Source organism: Pteronotus mesoamericanus, unplaced genomic scaffold, assembly GCF_021234165.1.
Source record: "Pteronotus mesoamericanus isolate MK-2021 breed Mesoamerican mustached bat unplaced genomic scaffold, CSHL_Meso_final scaffold_507, whole genome shotgun sequence".
NCBI lineage: Eukaryota > Metazoa > Chordata > Mammalia > Chiroptera > Mormoopidae > Pteronotus > Pteronotus mesoamericanus.
Window position 1 is genome coordinate 1,303,128 of NW_026555319.1, and position 26,400 is coordinate 1,329,527.

Consider the following 26,400-nt stretch of genomic DNA (forward strand, 5'->3'; position numbering starts at 1 on the left):
AACACACTTTATTCACTTAGGAACACGCCCCTCCCCCAAGCCCTGGAGGGGCGTGCGAGTCAGTGTGAAGACGGGCCGTGGGGACACGTGAGGGGCCACGGGGTCGGGACGCCAGGGCGCCCTCCCACCGGGGCCAGAGCGCAGCCTCCGGACAACGCATCTCTTCTCACCCCGCGGCTCCGCAGGGCGGCAGCCCAGCCAGCGCCAGGCCGCGGGCAGGTGAGTCCGCTCAGGCGGTGCAGAGCCAGGGCCCCGCCCCGCCCCCGCCCGGCCTCTCGTTGCCTGGGCGTCAGGGGCGTGGCCCGAGCCTGTCAGGCGCGTGCTGGGGGCACTGGTCAGCAGGCCCGGTGACCCGCACCCCCCTCCAGCGTCTGGACAAGGTGCTGGTAGGTGTCTCTCTCCGCCTGCCAGGAATGGTGTGTCCTCACGTGCGCCTGGCCGTGGGCCCCCAGGTCTCTTCCCAGCGTGGGGTCGCGGACCAGCCTCCTCGCCAGCTGGACAAACTCCTGCGGGGAGGAAGGGGACACAGGTGAGAGGCGCCGGCGCGGCCCCGGCCCCGTCCCTCCACGCCCGCCCGCCCGCCCGGCGCCGGCGAGGGAGGGCGGGAGTCGATGCGGCGCTGGGACGGGCGGAGGGGTGTGCCTGTGGGGTGGGCCAAGCGCCCGTCTGGGGTTCCTCCGCGGGCTGGCTCCGGTAGCGCTTAGCTGTCCAACGTCACCTGAAACGACTTTCTTAGATTGCATTATGAGAGCTGTCATGTCAGCCTGCATTTTTAAAAAACTTATCAAAATGGGTGAATTTTTGTGTCGCCATTTTAATATCCAAGAAGCTTTATTATTTCAAGAAAGGTAAAAACACAACTGAAACGCAAAAAAAGATGTAGGCGGTGTGTGGAGAAGGTGCTGTGACTGATCGAACGTGTCAAAAGCGGTTTGCGAAGTTTCATGCCGGCGCTTTCTCCCTGGGCGATGCTCCGCAGTCGGGCGGCCAGTTGAGGCTGATAGCAATCAAATCAAGACGTTAATCGAGGACAATCAACGTCCTGCCATGCGGGAGACAGCCAACATACTCAGAATATCCCAATCAACCAAGGTATTGGTGAAAAGGAGAAACGTGTCTCTTATTTTACAGAAAAAAACTAAAGAGGCTTTTTGGCCAACCCGATATGTAAACACGGCCGTGCACATGCTGAGGTGAAACCTGCGGGCAAGCGCCGGCGTGGCCCATACCCGCCGCGTCTTTCCCGCCTCTCAGCCACCGCGTCTTCCATGCTTGTCTCAGCGGGGCCCCCAGCCCCTGCGGCCCCCACAGCGCCGGTCTGGCCCCGGCTGTTCTCCATTGCGTGGGCCGTGGCTTCAAACTTCAGGCATCAGCTGGTGTTGCAGCTGCTGAGTCAGAGCTGGGCTTGAACTCCTCTGAAGGACAGAGCTTCACAGTGTGGCCTCAGGGGAGCACGTGGCCTCTCTGAGGCTCCCCTCACCCCCTCCGCAGGGGCGGGGCGACGGGCAGTCGGTCGCGGGGTGCAGCCCGGCCGCAGACGCGCGGGAGCAGGGGCGGCGCGACGGGGCCACCCTGGCTTTTCCTCTGCTGCCGAGTCTCAGAGGCCTCGCTCCTGGTCTCACAGGCGTGTCGCGAAAGCGCCGCTCTGCTGGCCGGTCTGACACATTAAGCCCCTCCGGACGGGAAAGGGTTAGGGTTGTTGGGGGGGTTCAAGGCGCTCAGAGGCGGGGGCCTCGGTGCCTGCTCTGCTTGCGCTGAGCCGAGGGCAGGTTCGCCCCCCGGGCGTCGGGGCGAGGACAGGCCGCTGGGCGGAGCGCGGGCGGGCCGAGCGCGTTAACACCCGGAGCGCAGGGCAGCGCCAGGCACAGACGCCGCCACCATCGCCATCCCCGCCCCCCAAACCGTGCGAATTCCGGCAACACGGCCGCGCCTGTGAGGGCGCCCGCTGCTGGCTGTTTGAAGAGAACGTCCCCGTGTTCTCAAAAGCACTGCCAGTTGGACGTGGAATGCCTTTTCTGGCCAGCCGTGTAAGTGGCCGTATGCAGGACAGCGTGGGGTCGCACTTTTCGGTGTTGTGCGTATAGTAAGTTGGTGCTCTCTTTTATAATAAAAAGGTAACGTAGTTGTTCCCATCTCGTACCAGAACCACATTCGCATGGAAATCATTTGAGGGCCTCGAGCTCTGGGGTGTTCGAGCACGACTGGTCCCGTCTTTGATTTATGTGACGCAGAGACTTTGATAAACCGCCCCCACCCCCCGCTTGGGGTCCTGGAGAACATACGACCATTCACACAGAATCGTGAGTGACAGTTGCGTGGGAAGGAGGTGATCAGACACACTTTTCCCTCCGTGCGGAAGAGCGAACCGAAAACACAGGTGTAAACAAGGCGCAGAGACATGGCGCGAAGGGCGGGGCGTGTGGGCGCTGGCGCCGTGACCCGGCGGGGCTGCGGGGGCACAGCCTCCCCCTGGGCGGGGAGAGGCCCCCAGCTTCCGCGGCGCCCTCTGCCAGGCTCAGGCAGCGCCGCCTGACCGGGGCGGGGGGCGCCGGCGCTTCGTGCCGACGGGACGCACGGTGGCCGCTGTCACTCTCAGAGGGACCCTGGCTCTGCAATGAGTGACACGGTGGCCTCTGCACAAATCCACATCCATAGACTTTGGACGGACCTCCCGCTTGGTCCACACGCGTGGGCCCAGCGTGTCCGGGGGGCTGGCGCGGCCGTCACCCCACGCTGGGCCCACGCGTCCCGCACCGAGCTTCAGGAGGCGGGGTGTAGATGTCCGGTTAGAGAGTTAAAGTTTTTAAAATGCATAAAAATTGAAGTAAGAGAGAATGATACTTTGCATGATATGGGCCAACCGCGTCCCCCAGTTCCCTGAAGAGACAGGCGCCCGGGGTGAGCCGGTGGGACGGGGGGCTCTCCCAGCCCCGCCCGCCTCTCGCCTGCGCAGCGCGAGCCCAGCAGGGGCACCTCGGCGGTGCGCGCGTCCGGGCCCCGAGCAGCGGCTGCCGGACGGGCGGCTTTCCCGGCGACGGAGCAGAGCCCGCCGTGCCTTCCCCCGGGGAGCTCCCAAGCTTGCACACCGCCCTCTCCCTCTTCGAGGTGGAGGACGAGCATAGGAAGCAGACGGGTGTCCCGCGTCGCTCAGATTCCAAGGGAAAAGCTCGAGACCCCAACCCAGCTCCGCCTGACCAAACGTGCGGAGGGGCCAGGTCTCCCGTGCGCCTCGCTCCTCCAAGCGTTGCCCTGCTGGTTGACTGTCCACAGCGTTACCGTGCACAGGAAAAGAAACAAACTTCAATACAGGTGGAAATTCGTGCAGAACGCTAAGAACAGTGTTTGGCACATAACGTGCACCTGATAAATGGCAGCTATTGTCATCGTTGTCACCGGCACCGGCACCACCCTGCGTCCGGCCGTCTCCTCGCAGCCACAGGGAAAACAAAGCCTCACGCGGCGCCGTGCCTGGCACGCTTTCTCAAGCCATGTTAAAAGGCAGCCCCCGCCCTGTGGGAAAACCAAAGCGTTCTATTTTTTAAACAACATGCTGTGTACAACTAACGCGCACGTTGACATCAAAAGCAGCCTGTGCAGCGGCGGCGCGCGCCGCGGGGCGGGGCCAGAGCCCCGGGAGGGCCCCGTACCTGCGGGTCGGAAAACAGCAGTCCCGTGTCTCCGTGCCGGACCACGGCGGCGTTCCCGGGGATGTTCCTGGCCAGCACCGGGACGCCCAGCTCCATCGCCTGCGGGGAGGAGAGAGCAGACGGGCGGTCGTTGGGAAAGCCCGTCTGTGGGCAGGGGCCTCCCCGGGGCCCCTCCCACCCAGTGACACCCGATCAAAACGGGGCTTTCAGACTGCGTGCGGATCTTCACGCCTTCCTGTACTTGCCGCTTCTGGAAAATGACACGCTGTCCCCGATGGAGAGAATTACTGCCGTGCCCCCAGGAGACCGTCACCCCGCACGGTCACTGAACGCCGCTTCGGCGACTGTGTGGAGTCACGTTTTTATTACCAACCTTGCCCCCTCTGCCCCTGCCCCAGGGAAGTAGGTTCCTCCCAGCAGGGACGGGACTGAGCGGGGCCTTGGGCGCTCGGACAAGAACACAAAGGAACGTGGCTTATCGCCGAGCGGGGTGAACAGTTATTTTTTGCAAACGGGACTTTTCTGTGCTTCCTGAGAAAACCAGGCCGAATCTGAAAGGTCAGAGGGCCCCTGTCCCTTTCAACGTGCGTCCTTGATCCCGAGGTTAACCGCGCAGGAGGCCGCACTGACCCTGACGAAACGCGCCCTCTCCGCGCCCCGGGAGCTGGGCATTCGGGACGCTCGGCCGCAGCCCGCTTTCCGCCGCGGGCAGAGCTGCTAACGCGGCCTCGCCTTTGAAGTCGATGAGATCTGACAGCAATCTGTCCGCCGCGAACGGCTGTGCGTGCTGGCTATGAAATCACTCCCGGACCCCCCTGTACTGTTTCTTAAGCTGCAGGGACTGGGGGTGGGGCGATGTCTGTTCACAGAGGAGGAGCAATGTGAGCAATGTGGGGGGGGGGGGCTCAGGGGCCGGCCCCACCCCAGAGCGCACTTTGAAAACTAGTTTTCGGGGCTAGTTTACAAAATAACGGGGCTGCCGCCACGCAGCAGCTGGCTCTAAACCTCAGAAGAGGGGAGGGCTGAGGACTGGGTGCAGGCGGAGGGGCTGCCACCTGGCCGGCGGGGGACACGTCGCAGGTCCACTTGCCGGGCCGCAAGCGCTTCCCGGCCCTGGGCCCCCAGGCGTGCGGGGCGCAGAGCTCCCCACCCCCGAAGTTTTTGTTTGGGTGTTTTTTCTTTTTTTAAATGATGCCGCATTAAAATAACATGTTAGGCTTACAGCCTTGGTGTGTCTTGGGTTTAGGGAGGATTAGTTCTTTTTTCTGGATTAGTTAGCACGTTCACGGAACACTAAGGTTCACGACTTCCACCTTAAGCCAGTAAATTCAGTGGTTCCAACAAGTGTCCCACGGGATAAGTGGATATTTTACATTCTTCTGATACAGTAACAGCATCGCTCTAAGTAGACATGGCAGCAAGAAACCCACGGAGTGAGGAAGAAAACATGGAGCCCATTCAAAGCCCTGCAGGGCCAGGGGCGACGCGCTTCCTGCCCCCCGCCCCCCGCAGGCTCTCTCGCGGACCAATCGGCCCGTCCCTGGGCCACGCTGCCCCTGCGCAGAGGCAACAGCAGCCTGGGATTGCGGGGTTCAGAGAAAGCCCAGTGCCGGTGCCGGTTTGGGCCGCGCGAACGGCCTCCCCCCATGCCAAGATCGCCTCCGAAAGGAACGGGATGTAATAAACTAACCCAAAATAGGACAAGGGAAACGCCTTCCCTGTTAGACACACTCGGGGGAGGTCTCACCTAGACGTCCACTGAAATACTCTGTCGCCTGGAACGTTCCAGAGAGAAAAAGGGATGGCAAAGGGGCTGAGCGGCTGGGAAGGTCTGTCTCCCGAAGCGCTGACCCTGTCCAGCCAGAGCCACCAGGGTTCCAGCCAGCGGCCTTCTGTGGGAGCCGCTCCCTGCGCGACACAGGCCGCGCGGCCGTGGGGCCCTGCGGGGCTCGATGTGGGCTCAGCCAAAGTGGGCCCCGTGGGTTTCCGGAGCTGACGCTCCCGGAGAGACTAGGACCCCTCCCCCACCCCGCACACCCCTTCTTACGCCCGAATCCAGGATCGTGGACCACACAGAAAGGAGGGGGCAGGAACCGAGGCAGAGGAGGCGTCTTGCAAAAACACTGCCATCTCATGCCCCGTCCCCACCCTCTGCGTGCGCCCCGCCTCATGGAAGAGTCTCGGCAGGTCCCAGGCAGCGCTGCCTCGGGCTGCGCAAGACGGAACGATCGTTGTCGAGTCCCAGGCGGAACTTGGAAACGACTCCCGAGCTCCCAAGGAGACGCTACTCTGCTCTTTCCAAGCCGGGAGGAGCGCAGGGCTCACGGAGGAAGGCGCCCCCCGCCCGCCGCCCCAGGAAGGAGGCCGCCGGCAGCTTCCGCTGCGCGCACTCGGCCCGGGACACCCTTACCTCCAGAATGGCAGCCGACATGCCTTCGGAGACGGAGCTGTTGACCAGGGCTGTGCAGCTCTTCAGGGCCGCGTGGAGGTCCCCCTGCGGCATCTCTGGGACCAGGCGCACCCCCGCGGCGCTGAAATAGACGGCACCGTGGGCTGGGGGCGCTTCTGCTGAGGGGTCTTTCTTACCGTGGGGTCTACCGGGCGGGGCTGGAAGGCGAGAGGCCACAGTTTGGGAGAAAACCGCTCTATCAAAGAGTAAGCCCTACTGATGAAGGGTTCAATGCAAGGAGCAGAGCTGGGGCAAGCGGCTCCTCCAGCTCCTCCAGCTCCAACCCGGGAGGTCGGAGAGGAGCGATTCGCCATGTTCTCTGTAGGATTTAGAAAATGACCCCTTTATGATAATTCAACACTTTCCAAATGTTTAAAGATGCTGATAGAGACAGTAACAGACAGATGAACAGAGAGAAAGGCACTAAAATACAGGGATGCGCCATGTCGCCACCCGCCGGGGTCGACAGTATTTTGTTCTGTAGGTTCTACCTTGTTGGGTTTTCTTTCTTTCACTCGACAATACTGATTCCTCTCTGTCCCCTCCCCTCTCCACCGCTCTCCTGACTTGGAAACATACGCTCTCATGTAATTGGTCCTGCTTTTAGGTACATGCATCTGTGAGCAATACGAAGACCTCTGATTGTATACGGGGATGAAATCAATGTTTCCCAGTCCCCTTTGCTGACGGGGAGGCCAGTGGAACCCTGAGGGGGGTGGGGGTCCATGAGGAAGTCACCTGAAAGGGGGCTGACCCAACGGGGAAAAGGTCCTCTGACCCACCCTTTCCTGCCTCTCCTCTCAAAACACGGACTGCGATGAGATGGGCGGAGCTCTGCAGCCCCTTTGCCACCTTCGGGACAGAAGCCACAGGTGAGGGGCGGCAGGACGGAGAGCCAGGAGCCCACGTCCCTGAGTTTTGTTGGTCCCGGACCAACCACCTCAGACTTTTTATGGAGCCGTTCGGCCCAGGGTGTTTAAGCTGGTGTCGGCCGGTCTCTGTGTTGGGGGCACACGTGCCATTTATAACAAGCCCTCCCCCAAATGGTCCTCCCAAGAGGCCGTCGCGGTTCTACCCCCGCCAGCAGAGGGGGAGGGGTGCCGCGCGCGCGCCTCCAGTCCCCAGACCCCGACGCGGGAGGTCTTCGGGGGTTTTGCCAGTGTCCTGTGAATGCCGCCCTGTCAAAGCGCCTTTCACGGGCGCGTCCGCGAACCGCGAGGCTGGACATCCTTTCGAGCGCGTTGCCCCCGCCGCTCAGGGCTCCGCCTGCGCTCCCAGGCCGCTGTTCCCGGGCCGGCACGTGGGAGGCAACGGTGCCCGGCTCGCTCGGGACCTTCGGAAGGGTTAGAGGAGGAGCCACGTGTAAAGTGCTGGGGACAGAGCTGGGTCAGGGACGTTGCTGCGTCACCGTGGGAGCCGGTGAACGCGCTGGCCACGGGGCTCCTCCGCCGCAGAACACCTGCTTGCGCAGACACTCACCTCTGCACCCTGGCCTTCACTTCCCTTGTGAACACGGGGTCCACCTGCCAAGAGACAGACAGACGTTAGGAAAAGCCCGAGAGGAGCCTGCGTCGCGGGAGGACTGGCATCATGACAACAGGGCCACCCCGGACGGGTCAGAAAGGGAAACAGGTCGAAGAGGAAAGAATCCGAGTCCAGCTGCGCCTCGCTCACACCCCGAGGAGCGGGGGGCGGGGCAGAAGGCCCGGGGTGCGGGGGGCGTGCGCACGCGCAGACTCCCGGCGGGCGGAGCCTGGGGAGCCGGGGCAGCAGCGGGCGACCCAACCCGCTCCACGGGACGAGCGTGGGGCTGGCGGCTGCGTGACAAGCTCGGGCACGGCTCCAAGCTTCGCCTCACGTGAGCGCGTGCCCAGGGACAACGCTGTGCTGCTCAATGCGCCCGAACGGAGGGACCCGCCACCCTCCTGACCACAAACCAGACCCCGGTACCGTTCGCTCACAGAGACCCCTCCTAGGGACGTCCACCTGCCGGATGCCAAGTGGACCTTAGGGGACACTTCCGGCTGTCACAGGGGTCCCGCAAGCCCACTTAGGATGCGGCTGCTGCATACACTTATCACGTGCGCTTCATGCGAGGGCAAATGCCGAGAAAGCCACCAGAGGCGGGTTCTGCCCCGCACTGGCTCTGCGGGAGTTACTAACAATGAATACAATTTAAGAAGAACTGACAAGACGTTCTTAAATTTATGCCAGCGCAACACGAAGTTTGCGGTGTTGTGTAAACACATTTGACTACCACAGCACCCGGAGGAGCGGAGTGAAGGCTGGCCCAATTTCCATTCTCATTCACACTTGGCCAGGAGGTATTAGAAACCACCAGCACAGCGCCAGGCTGTGGGACGGATGTGACGATGTCCCCGCCGTTCACTGAAATCTTTCTGTTTTCCAGAACACTCGTGCGTGCGTGTCTGTGTGTTGAGCCCCCACCCTTCAGGCCGCTGGTGTGCCCGGGGTGTGCCCCCCAAACTGGGGACGCTGTTCATTTGCCCCCTCGAGGCCACTTGGAAGGCTAACCCAGCGGATTGGGGAGCCTAAGAAAACGACATTGTTCCTAGAGAGAATTTCTTTATAGTTTAATGTATTTGAAAAGCGAACTGACAGGAAGGGCGCGGAAGACAGACAATATTAAAAAGAGGAGACCGCACGCCGGGCAGCTCAGAAAAGCACAGCGAACGGACGGAACGCACCGCAGGGCAGACAAGCGCAGACACCGCTTAGTTTCCGTCCGTGAGAAACGTGCCAGTGTGAAGAAACCCTGAAGTCTGGCATTGTTCCGAACAAAGTGACGGGCTTATTTACAAGTGTCACGAGAGTCAACCACTTCAACCGGACTGCTGGGATGTGCTGACCTGCTTTAGTGCCTTAATTCTCTGTGTTTGTAGCAAACGTGCACACACACAGGAAAACGGAAAAATGGCAACATGTGATTTCTGCCTCCAGTTTTCCAGGGGAAATCACATGCGCAGGAACCGTGTGACGCCGCGGAGGAAATGTCACTGGCGCGCGCCGGCCCTGACAGAGCCACGGAGTCGCCCGCGGCTTTCTCGCCCCGTCGCCGCCGGTGCTGCCGGCGGGGCTGGAGGCTGGGCCGGGGCCACGAAAGGCCACGCGGAGGCTGCAGAGCCCGTTCTGATCCCAGTGTGGGCCTGAGAAAGGCGGTTCCCACCAAGAAGGGCTCCGGGGGCGGGCTGCGCCCAAAGTGGAAAAACAAACAAAAACCAACCCGAACCCAGCAGCAGCCATTTCTGCCCCAGGGCCTCCCGCACAAACCGCAGCGGCAAAGGAGCACCCGGGGTCCCGTTTCAGCCAGGAGGACCGAGGCTTTCGGTGTCCCACAGGAGCTGTGCAGCTATGTCCCCTGCGGCATCTTCACAGCCCCGTCGGCGCGCCTCCGTCTGACCCATCGGGACGGTGCCTTTGGGACCAAACTGCGAGGATTTGGCGTTCCCACTGCACGAGGATGGACCGATCAGAGACCAGGGACGGGACCTCTGTCTACAAAAGCCAGCTCCCCGGGTTTGCTCAGAAGACGGGAGAGGCGCTGCCCTGGCTGGAGCTCAGTGAAGAGCAGGGGCGTCCCGCTGCGGGGAGCAGAGCCGCCTGGCGCAGGACAGGCCGCCTGGCGCAGGACAGGCCGCGTGCAGGGCCGCCTTGCGGCCGAGCGGCTGCCTCACTGGACGGCGGTCCCGTCGCGCTAGTTCGCAGTCACGCTGCACGGCAACGGGGCTGTTTGGCACTGAATAAAGGTTCCTTCTTCACCCCGCCCCAAACTGGGGACTCCTGTTGGCATTGAATTGGCGCCAGCAACCACCTGGACACTAGTAAGATCTTTAAAGACAACTCTGGGCTATGCACCGTTTATTGTTAATTCCTGTTGTTGTGAATAGTCAATACTTGGTTGCTGCTTACTCTTGCCAGCCCTTGCTGAGTCCTATCCACGCATTTGCTCACTTCTTGCCCATGATCTGTGAAAATTGTCCCCACCCCAGGCAAGAGGGCACTGGAGCTCAGAGAGCCGCGGCAACTTAGCCCGGTTCGCCCCGTGGGCGAAGGTGCTGGGCAGAACTCACGTGCCAGCGGCCTGACTCGGAGACTAAACTCTTAGACCTGCTCTCCCGCCTGTGCGGTTTCCACTCAAAAATTGTGCCTGGTGGCCCCTGAGAAGCCGAGTGGACGATGAAATACCCACCCGCTCCCCTGCAGCTGCGGTCTCCCACCCGTGCCTTCCGTCCCCCGCCTCTCCCCTGAGCGCGTACCGTTCTGTCCGCCAGGAAGGCCACCCTCTGTCCCTGCAACGTACTTGTCCCCCACGGAACAGGCACCTGCCCCATCCAACCAGAAGGGGTACCTTCTCCCCAAATCTCTCTGCCTCCTCCTCCCAGACAGGGGCCTGCCTTTTGTCACCTGGCCGCCTGCCTCCTTGCCGCCTCCGGGTCCCCAGGCCACGCCGGGGCTCGCACGCAGCCCTGCGCCCTCGTGCGTGCTGACTCGGGGCCTCCCGACTGGCCTGCCGCTGACTCTTTCTGTCCCCGTTCTTCGCAGCCACTGAATTGCGCCACCCCCCCAGCATCGTATCACAAAAGGGTCAACAGTCCAGTGAAAGCCTTTTGGCTCTACGTTGTAATTTCCGAACTCATATTTTACTGATGATCACTTTTAGATAGAAATTCCTCCTGTTGTTCATTTCACTCGCGTGCTTCTGCTCTTGAGGTTAATTAGGTCGGTGAAAATAATTCGTCACAGAGGGGGAAAAAGTCAAATTCGACAAGACCACGGCAGCACTTAATTCTTTAAAATTTAACCGAAGTGAAAGCAGTGGCTTGCAAGTGAAAAGTAAAACCCGCATTAAATTTTTCTGGATTCACCTTCCACATCAGGTCATTTCAAATCTCTTGGTGAAGCCGAGCGGAACAAAAGACGAGAGCGGGTAGGAGGAGGGCGGGTGTTTTTATGTAACAAAAACACGTGTGGTGAAATTTTAAAAAGCAAAGGCACCGCGAGCGGCCAGGAGAAGTCTCGCTCCCTCCTCCTGAGCTTGTTTATTTTCTGGCGAAAGCAGATCGTGCCAACTTCCGGGCTTAAGGAAAATCGCCTTGGATGTGAGAAGTCATCAAGGAAAGTCATTAAGCCACCAGGCTCGTACCGACCGTTTGAGCGGCACGCCTTATCCAAGGCCACCAGCAAAGTCACACCCCGGGGACCCCCGCAAGCGAGACCACACGCCTGCTGGCGCGGTTGCGCTCGGCGAAGACCAAGGCCAGACTCAGACCTCTCTGCAGCTGAAGCCGACCCCAGGACGTCCAGGCAGCCAGCACGGGCAGGGGACCCCCGAGGTCAGGGATGAACCCCCGCCCCCGCCGCCCCGAGGTGAGCGCATCCTGCTGGCAGAAGCGTATCTGTGCTGCCTGAGTGCAAGCCCCGCAGAACCGGGGGTCAGGAACACGGCCCTGCGTCTGTTTGCTGAGCCCTGGAGGGGGTTTCCAGGGCAACCCGGACCACGCCCAGCGTTGGCCTTCCTGTCTTCGCAGGGTCACAGGGGCGGGCCGGGACCGCCGACCGGGCCTCCCTCTTCACAGGGCTCCGCTGGTTCCCGGGGAGTCACCCCTCGCAGCAACGCCGCGCTGGACAGATGTGGAAAAGCCTCCTCACCTCAAACCGGGGTCTGGTTTTCATCTTTAAAAAGGCAAACAGCTCTACTTACTTAAGCAGAAGGACAAAACAGTTTGCTTAGGAGAGTGGCGTAAACTGAGTTTAGACAACACGAACAGCAGAGGCGAGGCGAACGCTCACAGCGTCTGTCCGCTTACCTCAGGGCCCACGATCGCCAGGTAGACATGCGGCTCTTGCCGGTGCCACTCTTGGGGAGAAAAAGAGGAAGAGACCCTTCAGGATGGTTGAAAGTCACAGCTGCAAACATAGGCTTACTATTACTTACGCCACAATCGAAATTATTTCATACTGTGCTTTCCCTCATAGCAGTCTGTTTCACTTACATGTATGTAAAATGTAAACGTGTGTGTTTTCTTGCTCCTAGGTAAATAGTATTGTCCTAGGACATTACGCCTCGTCCGGGTTTATTAAGCAACGAGAGCCGACATGCCACCCAAACTCAGCGATAGGCTGAAGAGCACACAGATTCACTTACTCAACCGAACTCCCAGCGCGTTGTACAAATTGACACGCGTGAAGCATTTTCAGATCAAACGATGTGAGCCTTCCAGCGAGCTTTCCGCAGAAGCCGAGGGCAAAGGAAAGCAACTGAAATTGCTGCAAGCCACTCTTATTTTTCCTGGTTCTTTCAAAGCAACAACCTAGCAACCGTCCCGCGGATGTGCAGAGAAGGTAAACCCCAACTCCCCACCCTGATGAGAGCAATGCTCAGACGGCCCCCGGCTGGGACCCCGCGGGAGGGGTGCCTCGGAAGCGTACCTGAGAACGCATCCACCAGATACAGAGGGTCTTTCACCTGCCTGAGCCCACAGATCAGGAGGAACACGTGCGCGTCGTGAGCACTGGGCCTAATGTCTGCAACGGAAGAGGCGAGGGTGCCCTCAGTGGGGAGCGCCTGGCCCCGGACACGCAGCTCCGAGCCCCAGGCCCAGCTCGGAGGCCCCGCCCCTCACCCGCCGGGCCTCGCCCAAACTCCCACGAAACCACGTGACAATACACAGTGGTCGTCTTATGCCACCGTAGGTCGGGGTGCCTTGTTACGCAGAAATAGATCGTTGATTCAGTAGAAATTGTTACCATCACGGATGCCAGTTGACCTGAACCTTCGTCAGCTGCCAACTTACATAAGCGGACACGCTATCACGCAAGGGACAGGGTCTCACGCACCCGTTCATTTCATTCCTCCGTTACTTCATGCAAACACGTCCCTCTCTCGGTGCTTTCGTAAGCCTCGCAGAGGGGGGACCTGGCCTGAATGGAGCAGGATGTGCTGACGCCACCGGAGCAGAAAAGCTACACTAGACCAAGGGCGCCCATCCGGCTCGGAGAGCGTCCTCGCGGAAGGGCTGAGATTCAGACGCCCCCGTAGGAAAGCCTTAACAACCACCGCCGCTGCCGAATTACCTGTGGACAATTTCACTGAGCTACGTTGAGATTTTTAAATATTTCCCCAGCGCCCGGAAGCGAATCTTAGCGACACAAACTTCCGTGAGTCCCTGTGGGACCCGAAGTTGAAATGAGGGGCGGTCAGGTGTCTTTCCGAGGCTGCCGCGTCCCGCCGCACGGCACTTTTATCTCCAAAATAAGATGTGTCGTTTCATTGTCTGGCACCGGCGGCCTAACTGCCTAGGGACTTGTTGGCTGCTGCTGGGCGCCAACCAATCCACAATAAGCCGCCTTCTGTCCTCGTTTTTCTACCCTAGTAGCTCGTTTATTTATTTTCCTCACTTGTTATTATAAAGAGAGGAGTGCAAGACCTTCGGAGGAGCGCTTTTGACATAGTGAAGTTTCAGGGGCACGCGTGGTTTCCCGGCTGGTAATAGTCCCTTTCTCAGGCAAGGCCGTGTCTCCTGGGCGTAGCCTGCGGAGGGACCCCCGCCCCACCGCCGGCCCTGGGCGGAGTCTCCACACAGCAAAACAAGCAGCCTTTGAAACCAGGGAGAAAATTAGGTACACAACAGGAACAGAAACAAAATGGGAAAGAGCGGAACAGAAGAGAGTGGCCGGGTTGAATTTAAGTTTCCTAGTTCCGGGGTGTGACACCCGGCAAGGACTCGATACTTTAAGGTCTCGGCCACCGGCACCGAAAAGCCAAAACCGTGGATCGTTAGGCCGTTGAGATGCATGCGGAAACGCACAGAGAGGCCCCGAGGCCGGGGACCTCCGCGCAGGTCTGAACCCCCCGCCCCCCTCAGACGCGCTGCGGAAATGCCGAGGGAAGAGCCACAGCGATGAACCTACTTCTCTCTCTGTTCCCCGGTGACCTGTTAGTGTCTGGTCACCATGAAGCAGTTCGATGTTTTAAACTGGGAAGACTCAGCCGTGAGTTAGGGCTTGGAGAAATGACTGAGCACTCACAGGAAAACCTGTGGCATCCTGTAAAACTGCCTCACAAAACTGACAGAAATTTAAGAAGCAAGCTATAAATAAGCCTTGGTGACTACCCCGCCGCCGCCTGCTTCCCGGGAGCGTTCTGCAGAGCGAACAGGTGAACAGCTAGTTCCTGAGGAATGAGACGGTGCGTGTTTGATCGCTAAGAGTCTGCATCAGATCCGCCACCGCCGGAGGCGCAACGTGCGAGTGACAAAGGGCAACCGCCGGCTTCGGGGCCTCTGGGGGCTCCGGGGAGCTGGGCGGGGTGACGAGAGGGGCGGGTCCGTCCCCGGAGCCTGGAACACGGCAGAGGTGCCCGACCGCACCAACGACGGCAGACGCCTGGTCACCAAGCCCAGAGCCGCCGACGTCCGCGGTGCATGCCGCCAGCCCCGAAGCCCGCCTCTGCCCCCGCCAGCGGTCCCCCGCACACCCGCCTCCCCGCGCCCCGGTGCCGGCAGTTAGTTGCAGGCATCACGATTAAAGGTGCCGCCAAGGGGAATGGGGGTGGGGGGGATTTTAAATCTCCCGGCTGTTCCGAGGATCACTCCACAGCAAAACCCACGGGCCCTCGGCGACAAAGCCGTCCAGAAGGCCTGCTGTCTGGACGCTTCCCTCCCAGAGGGCGTCTCCCAGAACGGAGCGACCAGCCCGTCCCTGGCCTCGCCTCGCCTGGCGGCAGCCCTGTCCCTCGTCCTGCGTACACCCGCCAGCGCCCTGGCTGCCCCCGCCCCCCAACCCCGGGGGCCGGCGCGCTGCCCTCCGGCCGGGCCCCGGGCGCCTCTCTCACCTGCACACCGGAGAAAGGCGTCCCAGGCAAAGGCGGCGTTGGGTGTGGTCATGATTCCTGGGCCGCAGGGAAGAGAAAAAGAGAAAGCCCACGTTGCTGAGACAGAACCAGCAGTTTGGTGCTGGCATTAAATGGCGGTTGCACTTGGTCCTTTGAAGCCACTTCAAGTCTGTGGCAACAGGTCGTCTCGGGAGCAGAGAGCCTTGGAACTTTCCCGAGATGGGGGTGAAGCCGTGTACGGGGCACTTCGACAGCCGCCTCCTGAGGGCCCGCTCCGGGCCGCCGGGGTGCGGGCGCCGCAGGACCCCCTGAGCCCTACCGCCTGCTGAGCACGGGGAGCCCTGGCTTGTCTGGCGGGAGACTGAGGTTCAAAGAGCCCAAAAGGCACTGAAAATGTGCGCAGCCGGCAGAGGCTGTGTTCACACCCACGCGGAGCCGGGGTCCCTGCTGACCGGCGCTCAGGCCCCAGAGGAGGAGAGGGGGCCCCCCGCCTCGGCCCTCACGGCCCTCACGCACCCCGAGTCAGCGCGCCTTCCTTACTACGCGAGGTCTCTGAGCAACAGGCCCTTCGATGAGGGACCCCGCTGCTCGGCTCCAGATGTCCCTGAAGCCGCGGGCGCGCGTGTGCGGGGATCGTGTGAAATGCCGCTGAGCTGGCTGCACCGGGGCCGCATGCGCCCTGGTGGTCAGCACCGTGCGGCCTCCGTGGGGCTTGAACCTGGGACCTGGGCCTCGGCGCCTCTGTAACCTCAGTCCAGAATCAACTCTGGGTCCTTCTGGGGAACAGCCTTCCCCTCACCCCTGTTGTGGGGACGGCGGCGTCCCTGTTGTGTGCGGGTGACCCCAGGGGCTCAGGAAAGGGCGTTCACGGACGCCGCACTCCCCCGGCCGAACTGCTAAGTGTTCTGCATGTTAAGCTATTATTTCACCGTTTTCTCCTATTTATCTTATATATTAATGTTACAAAATAATAAAATATCCACTCTATGAACGGCTTTTTAAGTAAATCTCAGACAGCATATCAATTCACCCATAAACATTTTAGTACGTGTCTCTAAAATATAAAGGCAGGCTTTTTTCAAATATATTTTAGAAGTTCTTACCTTGAGTCTGGACGTAGATCTTGTCCTTCGCGTGCGGCTTTTGGAAAGAGGGAAGGAAGAAAAAACAAGTGAATTCCACAGCCTTTTACAACTGCTTTCTGGATTAAAAGGAAGGCCGTAAAAATTCTCCGCAAACACCGCAGAGCACCGTCGGCGCGCCGCTCGCAGACGCGCGCCTTTGCCAGAGCGCCGCGCTCCCTCTGCTCGGAGCGCGCCCACCCGTTACAGACACGGCACCGGGAGGGACCGCGCGCGAGGAACCGAGTGCCTGCAGTCAGGCGGAACAATACGGTTTTCGAGTTTTACAGTCACTGTGTTAGTGGAAAAGTTACTGGCGGTCACACAAGGACGTGCGGGGGACAGAGCCCATCTGCCGCATACACATGCGCTGGAGCCGGAGGCAGGCGTTTGGGGAAACGTCGTGGGGGGGTGGGGGGTGTATGCGCCGCTGAGTGGGAAGAGCGTGCTCGCTCTGCTTTGAAGAAAGAGGAGGAGGAGACGGAGGAGGAGGAGAGGGAGAGGAGAAGAGAAACACAGCGTGTTGGCAACAAGGAAACAGGCGCCCGGCCTGGGTCGCCCCGGCTGCGAGTGGGCCCCCTCGGGGACCCGGGACGGACGCCCCGAACGCCTCTGTGACATCAGGGGCAGGGGCCGCCCCTGCGGGACGGGCCTAGGCGTTTGTACCGAGGCAGAAACGTACTCGTCCTGCTGCCGCTCGCCTGTGCACCGTCACAAAACTACCGGGAGAAAGAGCATCCGCGTCGCGAGTTCCCTGCGGCCGAGTCGGCGCGAACGGCGCTGACGTCCAGCGCGGACCCTCGCGGCGGAGTCACGGGAGGAGGGAGCGGAAGCCCCGCCGCGGGGGCTGCCAGCGGCCGCTTCTCCTACGTGACCCAGAGAGCCATTTTGGTGACACGAGTCCACTAAGGTGCACCTGTGTGTCGTGCGGCGGGAACATCAGAGCGGGGCACGGGAGGACGAGCCCTGCCAATGAGAACTCATCCCGGAAGTCGCGACACTGGACTCTTCCGCCGGAACCGAAGGGGGCGCGGGTCCGTGAGCGGCGTGGAGCCCGCCTGCTGGGCGTGGCCTGGCGGGCGGGCCCCGGAGGGGACCCAGGCGCCCGACGGTGGCCGAGTGGAAGTCTGCGCGCGCACAGGAGTCTCGCCTCGGGCTGGCTTTTGTCCTTAGCTTCCTCCCGCTTTCTCTGTCACTGCCGGAGGCGGCTGAGGCTCCTTCTGAAAATCTGGCCCCGGGGTGCCCGACCCTGTGGCGTCTTGGGCCACACGTGAAATGCATGGCAACACGCAATACAAAAATCTCACGATGTTTTCAGCACACTGTCCTCCATGCGTCACACAGCAGCGAGGCAGCTCCTTTCAAAATGCCCCCAAAATAGGAAGCCTTAAAAAAGGGTTCTGAAAATCTCTTCTCTACTCGTTAAAAAACAACGGTCCCTTCAATGGGAAAATGGTTACTAGCAACCCCTTGAAATCAGAAATTGAAGTTCAGAGCCCTAAACTGTTTTAAGTTATAATTTCCCGGGAATGTTGAAGAACATTTTATCGGAAGGCAGGAGGCTAGAGAACCTCCTCTTTGTCCAGCATTGAGTCTCGAACCATCTCAGAAGTGTCTGGGAGGATGCGGGGACGCGGTCCGAATGCGTCGCGCGGGGTCTCGCTCCGCGTTCGAGCAAGCGTTTCACAAGAACAGAGTCCATCTAATTCTCCATAAACCTCTTGTTACACAAACACAAATTACGCAGGCTCCGTGAGCAGAACCGGCTCTGTGGGAACGTCGGGGTTTAACTGCCGGCCTTGACAGCTCTCTGAGCGTTATTTCTCTAAAATCTACTGAAACCCTGGGAAAAAAATAAGCATTAAGTCCTCTGTAGACTTTTAAAACATGTCATAGCCGGCATTTTAAGACCCTGCCGGAGCAAATCCAGAAAACAGAGACAGGCGGCATAGCAGCAGTCCGCCCGGGCTATTTTTAACCATCGTAATAAAAGAAATCCGGTAAAAGCCAACTGGCTTGTATTGATTTTGAAAAAAACACTTTCTATATTAAAATGGTCTCAATACAAATCAGCTTTCTTTGCTCAATATTTATTGTCCTTGCACTTGCCTTGAAATAACGAAAGAGTGAAAGTCCTTGTGAGGTTCTCGCCGCGCAAGACCGGCTCACCGACCCGTGAAGCGCCCAAGAGGACGCTGCGTGCGTGTGCCTGCGTGTCAGTGTGCGGCGAGGTGCTGTGTGCGGCTGTATGTGCAGGCGGGGGGGGGGTGATGGATGGGGGGGGGGGGGGGGGGCGTCTCCATTTTTACGAGAAGGAGAAACCGTTGCTTAACCCGACCTGTCACGAGACAGGACAGACGCAGGTCCCGTTGGACAGACCCCCGCAGACACCCCGCCGGCGGCGCCGCACGGACCGAGCGCTGGTCCGGGCCTTTTCGCATGGACTCGCGGCTGGCCAGACACAGCAGAATGAGTTCCCCGCCCGAAATCAAACTTCCTGCGAGTGGAGACCACAGCAGATATTACTCTTGACATCAATGCACAATTTCACGCTAAAGCAGGTGGGAAAAAAACGAACTGTTATTTTGAAATGACAGGCGTGGACGACGGCTTCACGGGAAGTGCTTTCCAAATAGCTCCGAGTCCCCTGGAGGGGGTCCTGGCCCCTGAGGGTGGAGCTCTCGAAACACACCCACGTCACAAAACACGCGGCCAGAAGCCGGGCGCTGCTCAGGGCCCCGGGTCTCCCCTTCGCTCCTCCTGTGCCTCCCCGAGGAAGTCTGCTTGTCAGCCAGGAAAGGAAATCGTGGTCGTAGAGAAGGGAGGCGCGCTGCCTCGTCGCGGGGCTCCCACCACCGAACCAGGCGGAGAACGATGGGTCCAGAAAAGAAGGTGCCCAAGAGGGACACGAGGAGGGGATGTGAGCACTGGTGTGGGGCCCGGTCCCCTGTCATCCACGGGGAGCAGGTTGGAGAAACGGCACTAAGGCCACCGGGTCCTGGCAAAGCCTCCGGGCGGGGCCGAGGGCTAACCTGGTCAATGACCATGGCCAGTTCTGAGCAAAGTTAAAAACAAACAAGCGAACAAAAAAGGGGTGAAATCTGTGGTGTCGTCAGCGCAGGATTATTGTCGGGGTCACGCCAAGCGTCCCAGGCCTCTGTCGGCCGCGGCGGCGGGGCGGCTCACGCCCGACCTGGGCCCCGGGGCGCGTCAGAGGTGAGCCTGAGACGGGGGCCCAGCGTGGATGAGTCTGCCATCCCTTGGGTTATTTTAAAACTTTTCCATTCCCGGAACCTCGCTTGGGGGAAAACGCTGCAGAGGACATTTGCAATTCCATCAGGACGCCTCGGAGGAAAAGCCAATCTTAATAGACGTTATTAAAAACGATTAGCTTCGTGGGGTCGGATCCGCCCCTGGGGTTCCCCTCTCAGGGCGTCCGTGGGGAGGGCCGGGCGCCAGCCAGAGAGTCTGAAGAGGAAGTGCCGAGGTGAGTGCTTTTAGGGTTCCATCTGCTGTGGCAGAAATTGTAATACAAGGCGTGGCCTCGCCTGTGTGGTTTCCGGAGACAATCAGACGCGACGCAACAGGCCACGCGGGGGAAGGCCACGCTGTAAGGAGTTCGCAGGAGAGCATGCGTCTGCTGGACACTCCGCAGCACGTGGGCAGGCAGCTGGCCCCCGGGCTCGCCCCCTGAGCGCACCTGCACCCCGTGCGGCGCGGGGACGGCCAGGCTGGCCTACCTTGCTCTCTGTCGTGCGCCGCCGGCGCCGCCGGCACCGCCGGCATGGCCTTTCCTTCACATGTGCCAAGGCGAGGGAGGGAAATCAGGCTGCGGAAGGCGGTTGCTCCGAGTTTCCGAAGGAAAAAAAATTGCTGAAACGCGACCCCGCCGGGGTGCGCGGTTCCGCACTCACAGAGGCGAGGGGCCAGCGAGCTGACCTGGCGACCAGGCAGGATTCTCTCGGGCTCAAGATTTTCTAAACATAGTTTATGAGCAAATATCTGCGTTCAGGTCCCGGCCTCCTGCCAGGGCACTCACTGGGAAAGGCCAGGAAGGGCCAGCGCGGCTGCGCACGGGCTGCGGGCTCGGGCCCCGCGGACACACATTTAACTGCTTCTGTGCAGGCGAGAGCCTTTAATAGACAACAAACCTGCATTTCTGACTTTTTGGTGAAATAGTTAAACAGTAACATTTTTGGCGCGTGCCTGGAGTATCTGGAGAAAGCGTCGTGAGTCTGGGCGTGGGCTGCAAGCGCCAGGCTTGCGTTCTGCGTGTCTGCTGCACCCGCTGGGAGAAAACGCAAACCCTATACAGGCTGCCTTTGCCTGTCCCCAAAGTCCGTATCGCAGCCGGACATGTGCGGTGAGTCCAGTTCCTACAAGTGCCGCGCCGAGGTGGTAATGCCACAGGCCGCGGGGATGCGGACGCCCGAGGCCGGGCCGACCAGGCAGCACGCGCCCTGAGCGAAGGGCCCGGGGAGGTGTGCTGGCCGTCAGGTGACATCTGATGTGAACAGCGCTTCAGAAATAACCCCCGGGGCCCAGCAAAGGCATGTCGAATTAACGAGATAAAATAAGGCCATCCTGTCTGAAACCCAATCAAACTCACTTTTGGGGAATCGGCCAGAGATAGGTAGGTACAAGCGCAGCCTCCGAAATGCGTTGTCAAAGCTCTCCCAGGGGGTGGACGTCGCCCTGCCCCCCTCGCCGCCGGTGCATCTGCTTCCATGTCTGAGCAGCCCTGGAACCGGGTGCCCCCCACGCGAACGCCGGTGTGGCCCTGCGGAGCAGCCGCCAGCCTCGGGGACCTACTGAGTGTCTGGCAGGGAGCTGGTCTGAACGGAGCGGAGCGCAGAGGGTCCAGTGCGCGCTGCGTTTCCATGGTTTAGGCCCAGAGAATGTAAAGTAGCTCCCAGGCGCCAGTGGACCACTTGCATGTTTTAACGGCAAGATTTTGGATCTCGTGGGTGAGCAGGGGAGACGCTGGCCTTGGCCGAGGAGGCGTCTGGGAACTAACCTCTGTGATACCTGAGAGGCGTGTGTGTGTTTAGGGCGGGGCTGGCCATGCCAGGGAGGCTGGCCACGGGGTTCTGGGGGCACGTCGGTCCAGCAGGACGGCTGGGCGGAGACTGCGCTGTCCCGGGTGGGCGGGGAGCCAGCCGGCCTATGTAATGAAGTCCCGGTGCGGATTCTGGGCAACAAACCTGGGGCTTCTGGGAACCCCCTGCACTTAAAGTTGGCATCAGAAAGGGGGGCGGCCGTGGGGACAGAACCTTAAACGCGGCAGTGAAATCAAAGATACTGTTGAAACTCGTTTCACTTGTGCCGCTTACTTTTCGAACTCCGGCTCCTGGAAAACGTACAGTGATGCCCCCGCGCCCTGTGGGGGGCCGCGTCACATTTCTATCAACCACCAGGTGCTGAGGCAGGCCTGCGTTGAGGAGTGTTCTCATTTAAACCAAGTTTGAGAAAGCACAAGTTTTAGACCAGAATTTATGCGCAGAGCTACATCACTCGACAGCAACTCTGCATCACAGATAGTCCCCCTTCTGAAATCACGAAAGCAACAGGAAGCCGATGCCACGGTTCTTTCCCCTCCGAGATTATTGGGATTTGACGGACCAACCAGCCCAGAGCCCGAAGGGCCCCGCCCGCTGAACCGGGACCGCGAAGCTACAGCAGGAGCTGCGCTCGGCAACGAGGGGCCGAGCTGAGCCGTGTTAAAAAGCAGGCTCACATTTGAATTTAATAATGAACTCCCACCACTTTTAACTACGTGGCAAACCCATCTCTTCTTTTCACAGCTTTTTGTCACAGCGGCTCTGACACCCTGCGCGGAGGTCAAACCGCAGCGGCCGCTCTCTCCGCTCCCCTCCCGATGCCCCGCTGCTGGGGGCGGAAGGGCATCTTTCGGAGCCACAGAGGCGGCGCGCCGGGCGGGATAGAGGCCCGCGGCAGGGTGGGCGTGGCCGGCGAAGGGCCCGCCGCCCCGAGAGGCGCCTGCGACACGCGGTCACCGTGGCTGCCCGGGCCTAACTCACCTGTGCGTTCGGTCAGGGCTCACATCAAATTGAAAGATAAAAATGCAGGAAAACCGCGTCCTGCTTCCAATACCAGCCCGACCTCTGTCTCCCGCTGCAAACCGGCCCCCAGAGTCGCCCACAGGCTGTTGCGCTCAAGTCCGCGGGTCTCTCTTCCCCTCAAGTGGCCTCCTGCACACGCGTGTCCTGCAAGGCCGCGCAGCCGCCATTTGGAAAATACTGGCTCCCAAATGGGGCTCGAGGCGCCCGCATGTTGGAGCTTTTCGTTACACAACATCCACAAAACATGAAAGAATTCACGCATGTTCCCGTGACCACCGATCTCACCAGGACGGTCTCGGGGGACCCTGGCAGCTCCTCCAGAGCCCTGGTTCCTGCTCGACGTTCGCGTGTTACCACGGGCAACAAACACTGCCCGCCGCTTTCCTTAAGGGACGGGCTCAAGTCGCTCATTTTCAAGAAACTGTCTGCCAAACGCCTGAGTCTGAACATGCGCAGTTTGCCAGACGCCCTTCAGATTAAAAAAAAAATAACCACGTTCGAGAGCAGCCCTTCCTTCAGAACACAGCGGAGGCCTCCCGCGTCTTTCTGGCTCCCCGCACAGGACGTGTTTGCAACGTGCTCTGAGGTCAATGTTTGATGAGGCCGATAATTTGGAAGAAGTGTGAGTGCTCCGGTCTGACTATAAGCGGGCGGCAGGGAGAGGCAGGGACCGGCCGCACCTCGGTCTTGGGGAGAGTCGGGCGTCCACTCTTCTCGCCGCTGGGTCCGAATAGGGACGAGGGCCAATGCTTCTTAGCACAACTGCAGGACGAGGCGAGGCTTTGTGGGGGCCCCCAAAGGCCCCAAGGACCCCACACTGCAGACTGCTGATCCACGGGGACCTCGAGGAGCCAGGAACTTGTCCGTCTTTCCCCTGAGGTTCGCGGGCCGTTGAACGGCGCTGAGAAGCAAGGGCACCGCCGCTCTCCTGGGGCAGCGTGTGGGTGCGGGGGACGCGGCTCTCTCGCCGGCCGTGCGGGGAGTCCCCTGCCCGCGCACCACAATCCGAGCTCTGAGACAGGAGCGACGGTCCCGCCAAAGGCTGTGTTTGGCTTTGACCCAAGGCAGCGGTTTCCCAGAACTCGGTTTCACGGGGTGAGATTCCGTAAAGAATGTGTTCGGCCTGCGAAACTTTGCCCGTGCGAGCACCGCGTGCGCCGCGTGGGGTGGGGGTGAAGCTGGCGAAGGGGCCAGCGCGGGGCCAGCACCCTGGGCGTGGGCTGGGGCACCCGGCCGCGTCCCTGGCAGGGGGCAGGGCCCCCGGCTCAGGGGCAGCGGAGGGAGCGCCCTTCGGGGCGGCTCTGTCTGTCCCTCACAGACACCAGCTCCGGCCGCCGCCCCCGAGCCACTATCACCAGGAAGCTCAGTAAGTGCCTTAACGCGTAGGCTGCAGAGTCCGCGACTCTATAAAGCTCATCACACACACACGCCCAGCCGGGAAGCCAGACCGGCCGCCGCGCAACCCCACAGCCTGCAAACCGCCCCATCGAGCTCACGCAGAGGAAATAAACCGTGGACGCAGCCGGCTCCTGCGCGGCTCTGGCTACTCAATAACCACACGAAAACACGAGAGGAGGTTCAGGAGTAGCAGCACAAATCAAAGCATCGCGACGAGGGGCACAGAACCCGCGCCAGGACCGGCAGGGCGGGCGGGGACACCGTCGGTTCCTGCCGAGCCGCCTTTCGGCTCCGCGTTCTGCGACGTCCCCGGCACAGCCGACGTCCCGGCCCGAGACGCGCGCGCACACGTACCCACTGCAGGCCTGCTGCTGCCTTCATGGACTCCGAGAACGCGACAGCAAACCTGGCGACAGGAACAAAAAAGAAGGGGAACGGCGTCAGGGCAGATTCAATTAACGTGACCGCGGAGCAGCTCGTGGAACAAATTGTGAGAGACAAGGTCAGCAGCCGCGCCAAGCGCGCAATCAATCTTTCTTACTCCTGCTCACTGCCCCTCGCTTTCATCTCTGTGCACATCAGAGAAAATTGGCATATGCGAGACATAAGCACATGACGCCCGAAATGCCCTATCGTCCTGCTGCCCCCACGCAAGGTCAGGGAAGCGAGGAAGATGCCAGAGAGCCAGACGTGGCGGGGGCAGGGGCCCATCCTAGGGCGCGCGGCCCCGGCCCCAGGTCGGCCGCAGGAAGAACGTGGCGGCCTCCGAGGCGCGCTGCGTACAGTCCCCGGATCACGACTGTCTGCGGTGACGTGCGTCAGAGATGGTCTTTCCCGGCAGGGCCAGGTCTGCGTGGGGCGAACCAGGAACACCTCATGGCACCATAAACGACGTGCTCACAGGGCACGGGCGTTGACGCAAAGCGTCCCCAGCGGCCACGGTGGGCGGAGGGGGGGCCCGGATCCCCCCTAAGCCTCCGGAGGCAGGTAAAATAAACACCCACGAGGCCGCGTCGCTGTGAGTACCTGGGTGAGTCAATGGGGCCAAACAGACAACGCTTCCTCGCAGTAGAACCCCATTGGTAGTCGGAGCAGCGCGGGAGACAGCACCCCCACGCGGCCGGCGGGGCAGGGGTGGCAGCCGAGGCACAGAACCATTAACGGGCGAGCCCTCCCCATCGTGGGACCGAGAGGGCGCGGCCGCCCCGCGCCAGCGTCTTCCCCAAGCCGTCCTGCCGTCCCCTCCCCCTCGCCCTCCTGCCGCGCACCCGCCAATCCACACACGTCCCCCACTGACGGGGACGTAAGCGACCCCCGCTTGGGGACAGTGTGGCTGGGCGAGGGGGAGCGGAGGCCCGCGGCCGGGGCACCGGAGCGCCTCGCGCCGTCCGAGCCCCTTGCACCGTCGGAGCCCCTTGCACCGTCGGAGCCCCCTGCCCACGGCGGCGCGGGGCGAGGGCAGGGCAGCGGGTCGGTTCGCTGCCCGCAGCCGCGACTCCCTCTCCAGGCCCCCGACCGGCGACGAGAAACGCAGGCCCAGGGCATCGGAGACACGGGCACGAGAAGGAACGGAACGCTTCGCGATGGCGACGGCAAGGCGGGCAGGGCCTTCCGGCCCGTGGACCCCAGCGGGCGTCCCCAGACGGGGCCGGCGCGGGCTCGGACAACGGAGCAGCGAGTGGCGCGAGTGGCGCGAGTGGCGAGGACACGGGCTCGCCCCGCGTGGCTGCTCCCCGCAGCACTGCTTCCCTCCCGGAGGACAGCGAGGTCCGGGCGGCGCGGTCCGGAGGCCGCACACTCAGAGAGTGCGGCCGCGACGTCAGGAACGCCGGGTGTGGCGGATCGCCTTCCGCGGCGAGCCCGGTGGGGTCGGCCCCTTTGCGCATTTAACACGCACGCACGCAGGGCGTGCTCTCGATTTTAAAAAGGCTGTGTCGCCGTGCGTGCGTGCAGGGCAGCGGCCACTCCCGGCCGGGGCCGGGGCCCGCTGGGGAGCGTTAGGCTTTGGCAGCACCTGGCAGGCAGGGCCCCGGGCCCGCAGCAAACGGCTGCCCCGCCCCCGACGCCCCTAGTGACCCGCTGAGAACGGAGCCGGCGGCCCCTCCCGCGAGCGGTTGTATGTGTTTCAGAAATCCGTGGGGATGGGACCATGGCGCAGGCACTGCGGCTGGCACCACATCGACGCGGACCCGTGGGCCGGGAAGGTCCGGGCTGGGCGGCATTGTCGCGTCTGAGCGCCGCCGCCCTGCCTGTGCCCCGCTGTGGGACGTCGCGGGAACGTTCGCCCCGCGCCAGCCAGCTGCAGTCAAAGAATTATTCAACGGCAGTGACTTGCTGACAAGGAGAATTCGCAGCAAAAGTTACAAAATGTGCCAAGTGAAACAAAGAAAGGGGCGGGCTTGGCAAGGTCCGAGGAGAACCTCCCGAACTCCCGTTCGCGCGGCCTTTGATTTCCCACGAGCCCCGCCCAGACGGCCGCGTGTTCCTCGCCCGAGAGCCCGCAAGTGGTACCTGGCTTCTTCAAGGACCTTTCCCATCACGTGGTTTTTTTCTGCCTGGTTAACGTCTTCATTTAAGTCAGTTCCCCCGAAGATGATTCCGAAAGGGATCCCATGACCTGCCCAGGGAGGAAGCAGAGAGAGCCTTGGGGACGGCCCTGGCCACCCCGTCCCAAAGCAGTGACGCTGGGGACCAGTGTCCGGGGCTCAGGGACCGAGATCGGCCATCGGTTCAGCTTTAGCCAGCTCCCCTGAAGGCCGGGGCAGGCGTGACGCGGGCCTGACCGGGTGAGCCGAGACCCTGGCCGGGGGGTCGGGGCGCTGGGAGCCCGGGCGCTTGCCGTGTGGGC

General features: G+C 61.3%; 1 protein-coding gene across 1 annotated transcript in view; it reads right to left on the bottom strand.

Annotated features, from left to right (window-relative positions):
• Positions 1 to 267: 267 nt before the first annotated feature.
• Positions 268 to 26,400, bottom strand: part of GLT1D1 (glycosyltransferase 1 domain containing 1) — a 30,557-nt gene continuing 4,424 nt past the window's right edge. The window contains exons 3-12 of the mRNA XM_054593940.1: positions 26,064 to 26,169; positions 23,907 to 23,958; positions 16,054 to 16,090; positions 14,951 to 15,007; positions 12,547 to 12,642; positions 11,925 to 11,974; positions 7,576 to 7,619; positions 6,058 to 6,178; positions 3,648 to 3,746; positions 268 to 506 (exon numbers count right to left, since the gene is read on the bottom strand). Coding sequence (XP_054449915.1) covers positions 336 to 506; positions 3,648 to 3,746; positions 6,058 to 6,178; positions 7,576 to 7,619; positions 11,925 to 11,974; positions 12,547 to 12,642; positions 14,951 to 15,007; positions 16,054 to 16,090; positions 23,907 to 23,958; positions 26,064 to 26,169 — 833 coding nt within the window. The 3' untranslated portion in view covers positions 268 to 335. The remainder of the gene's footprint in view (positions 507 to 3,647; positions 3,747 to 6,057; positions 6,179 to 7,575; positions 7,620 to 11,924; positions 11,975 to 12,546; positions 12,643 to 14,950; positions 15,008 to 16,053; positions 16,091 to 23,906; positions 23,959 to 26,063; positions 26,170 to 26,400) is intronic.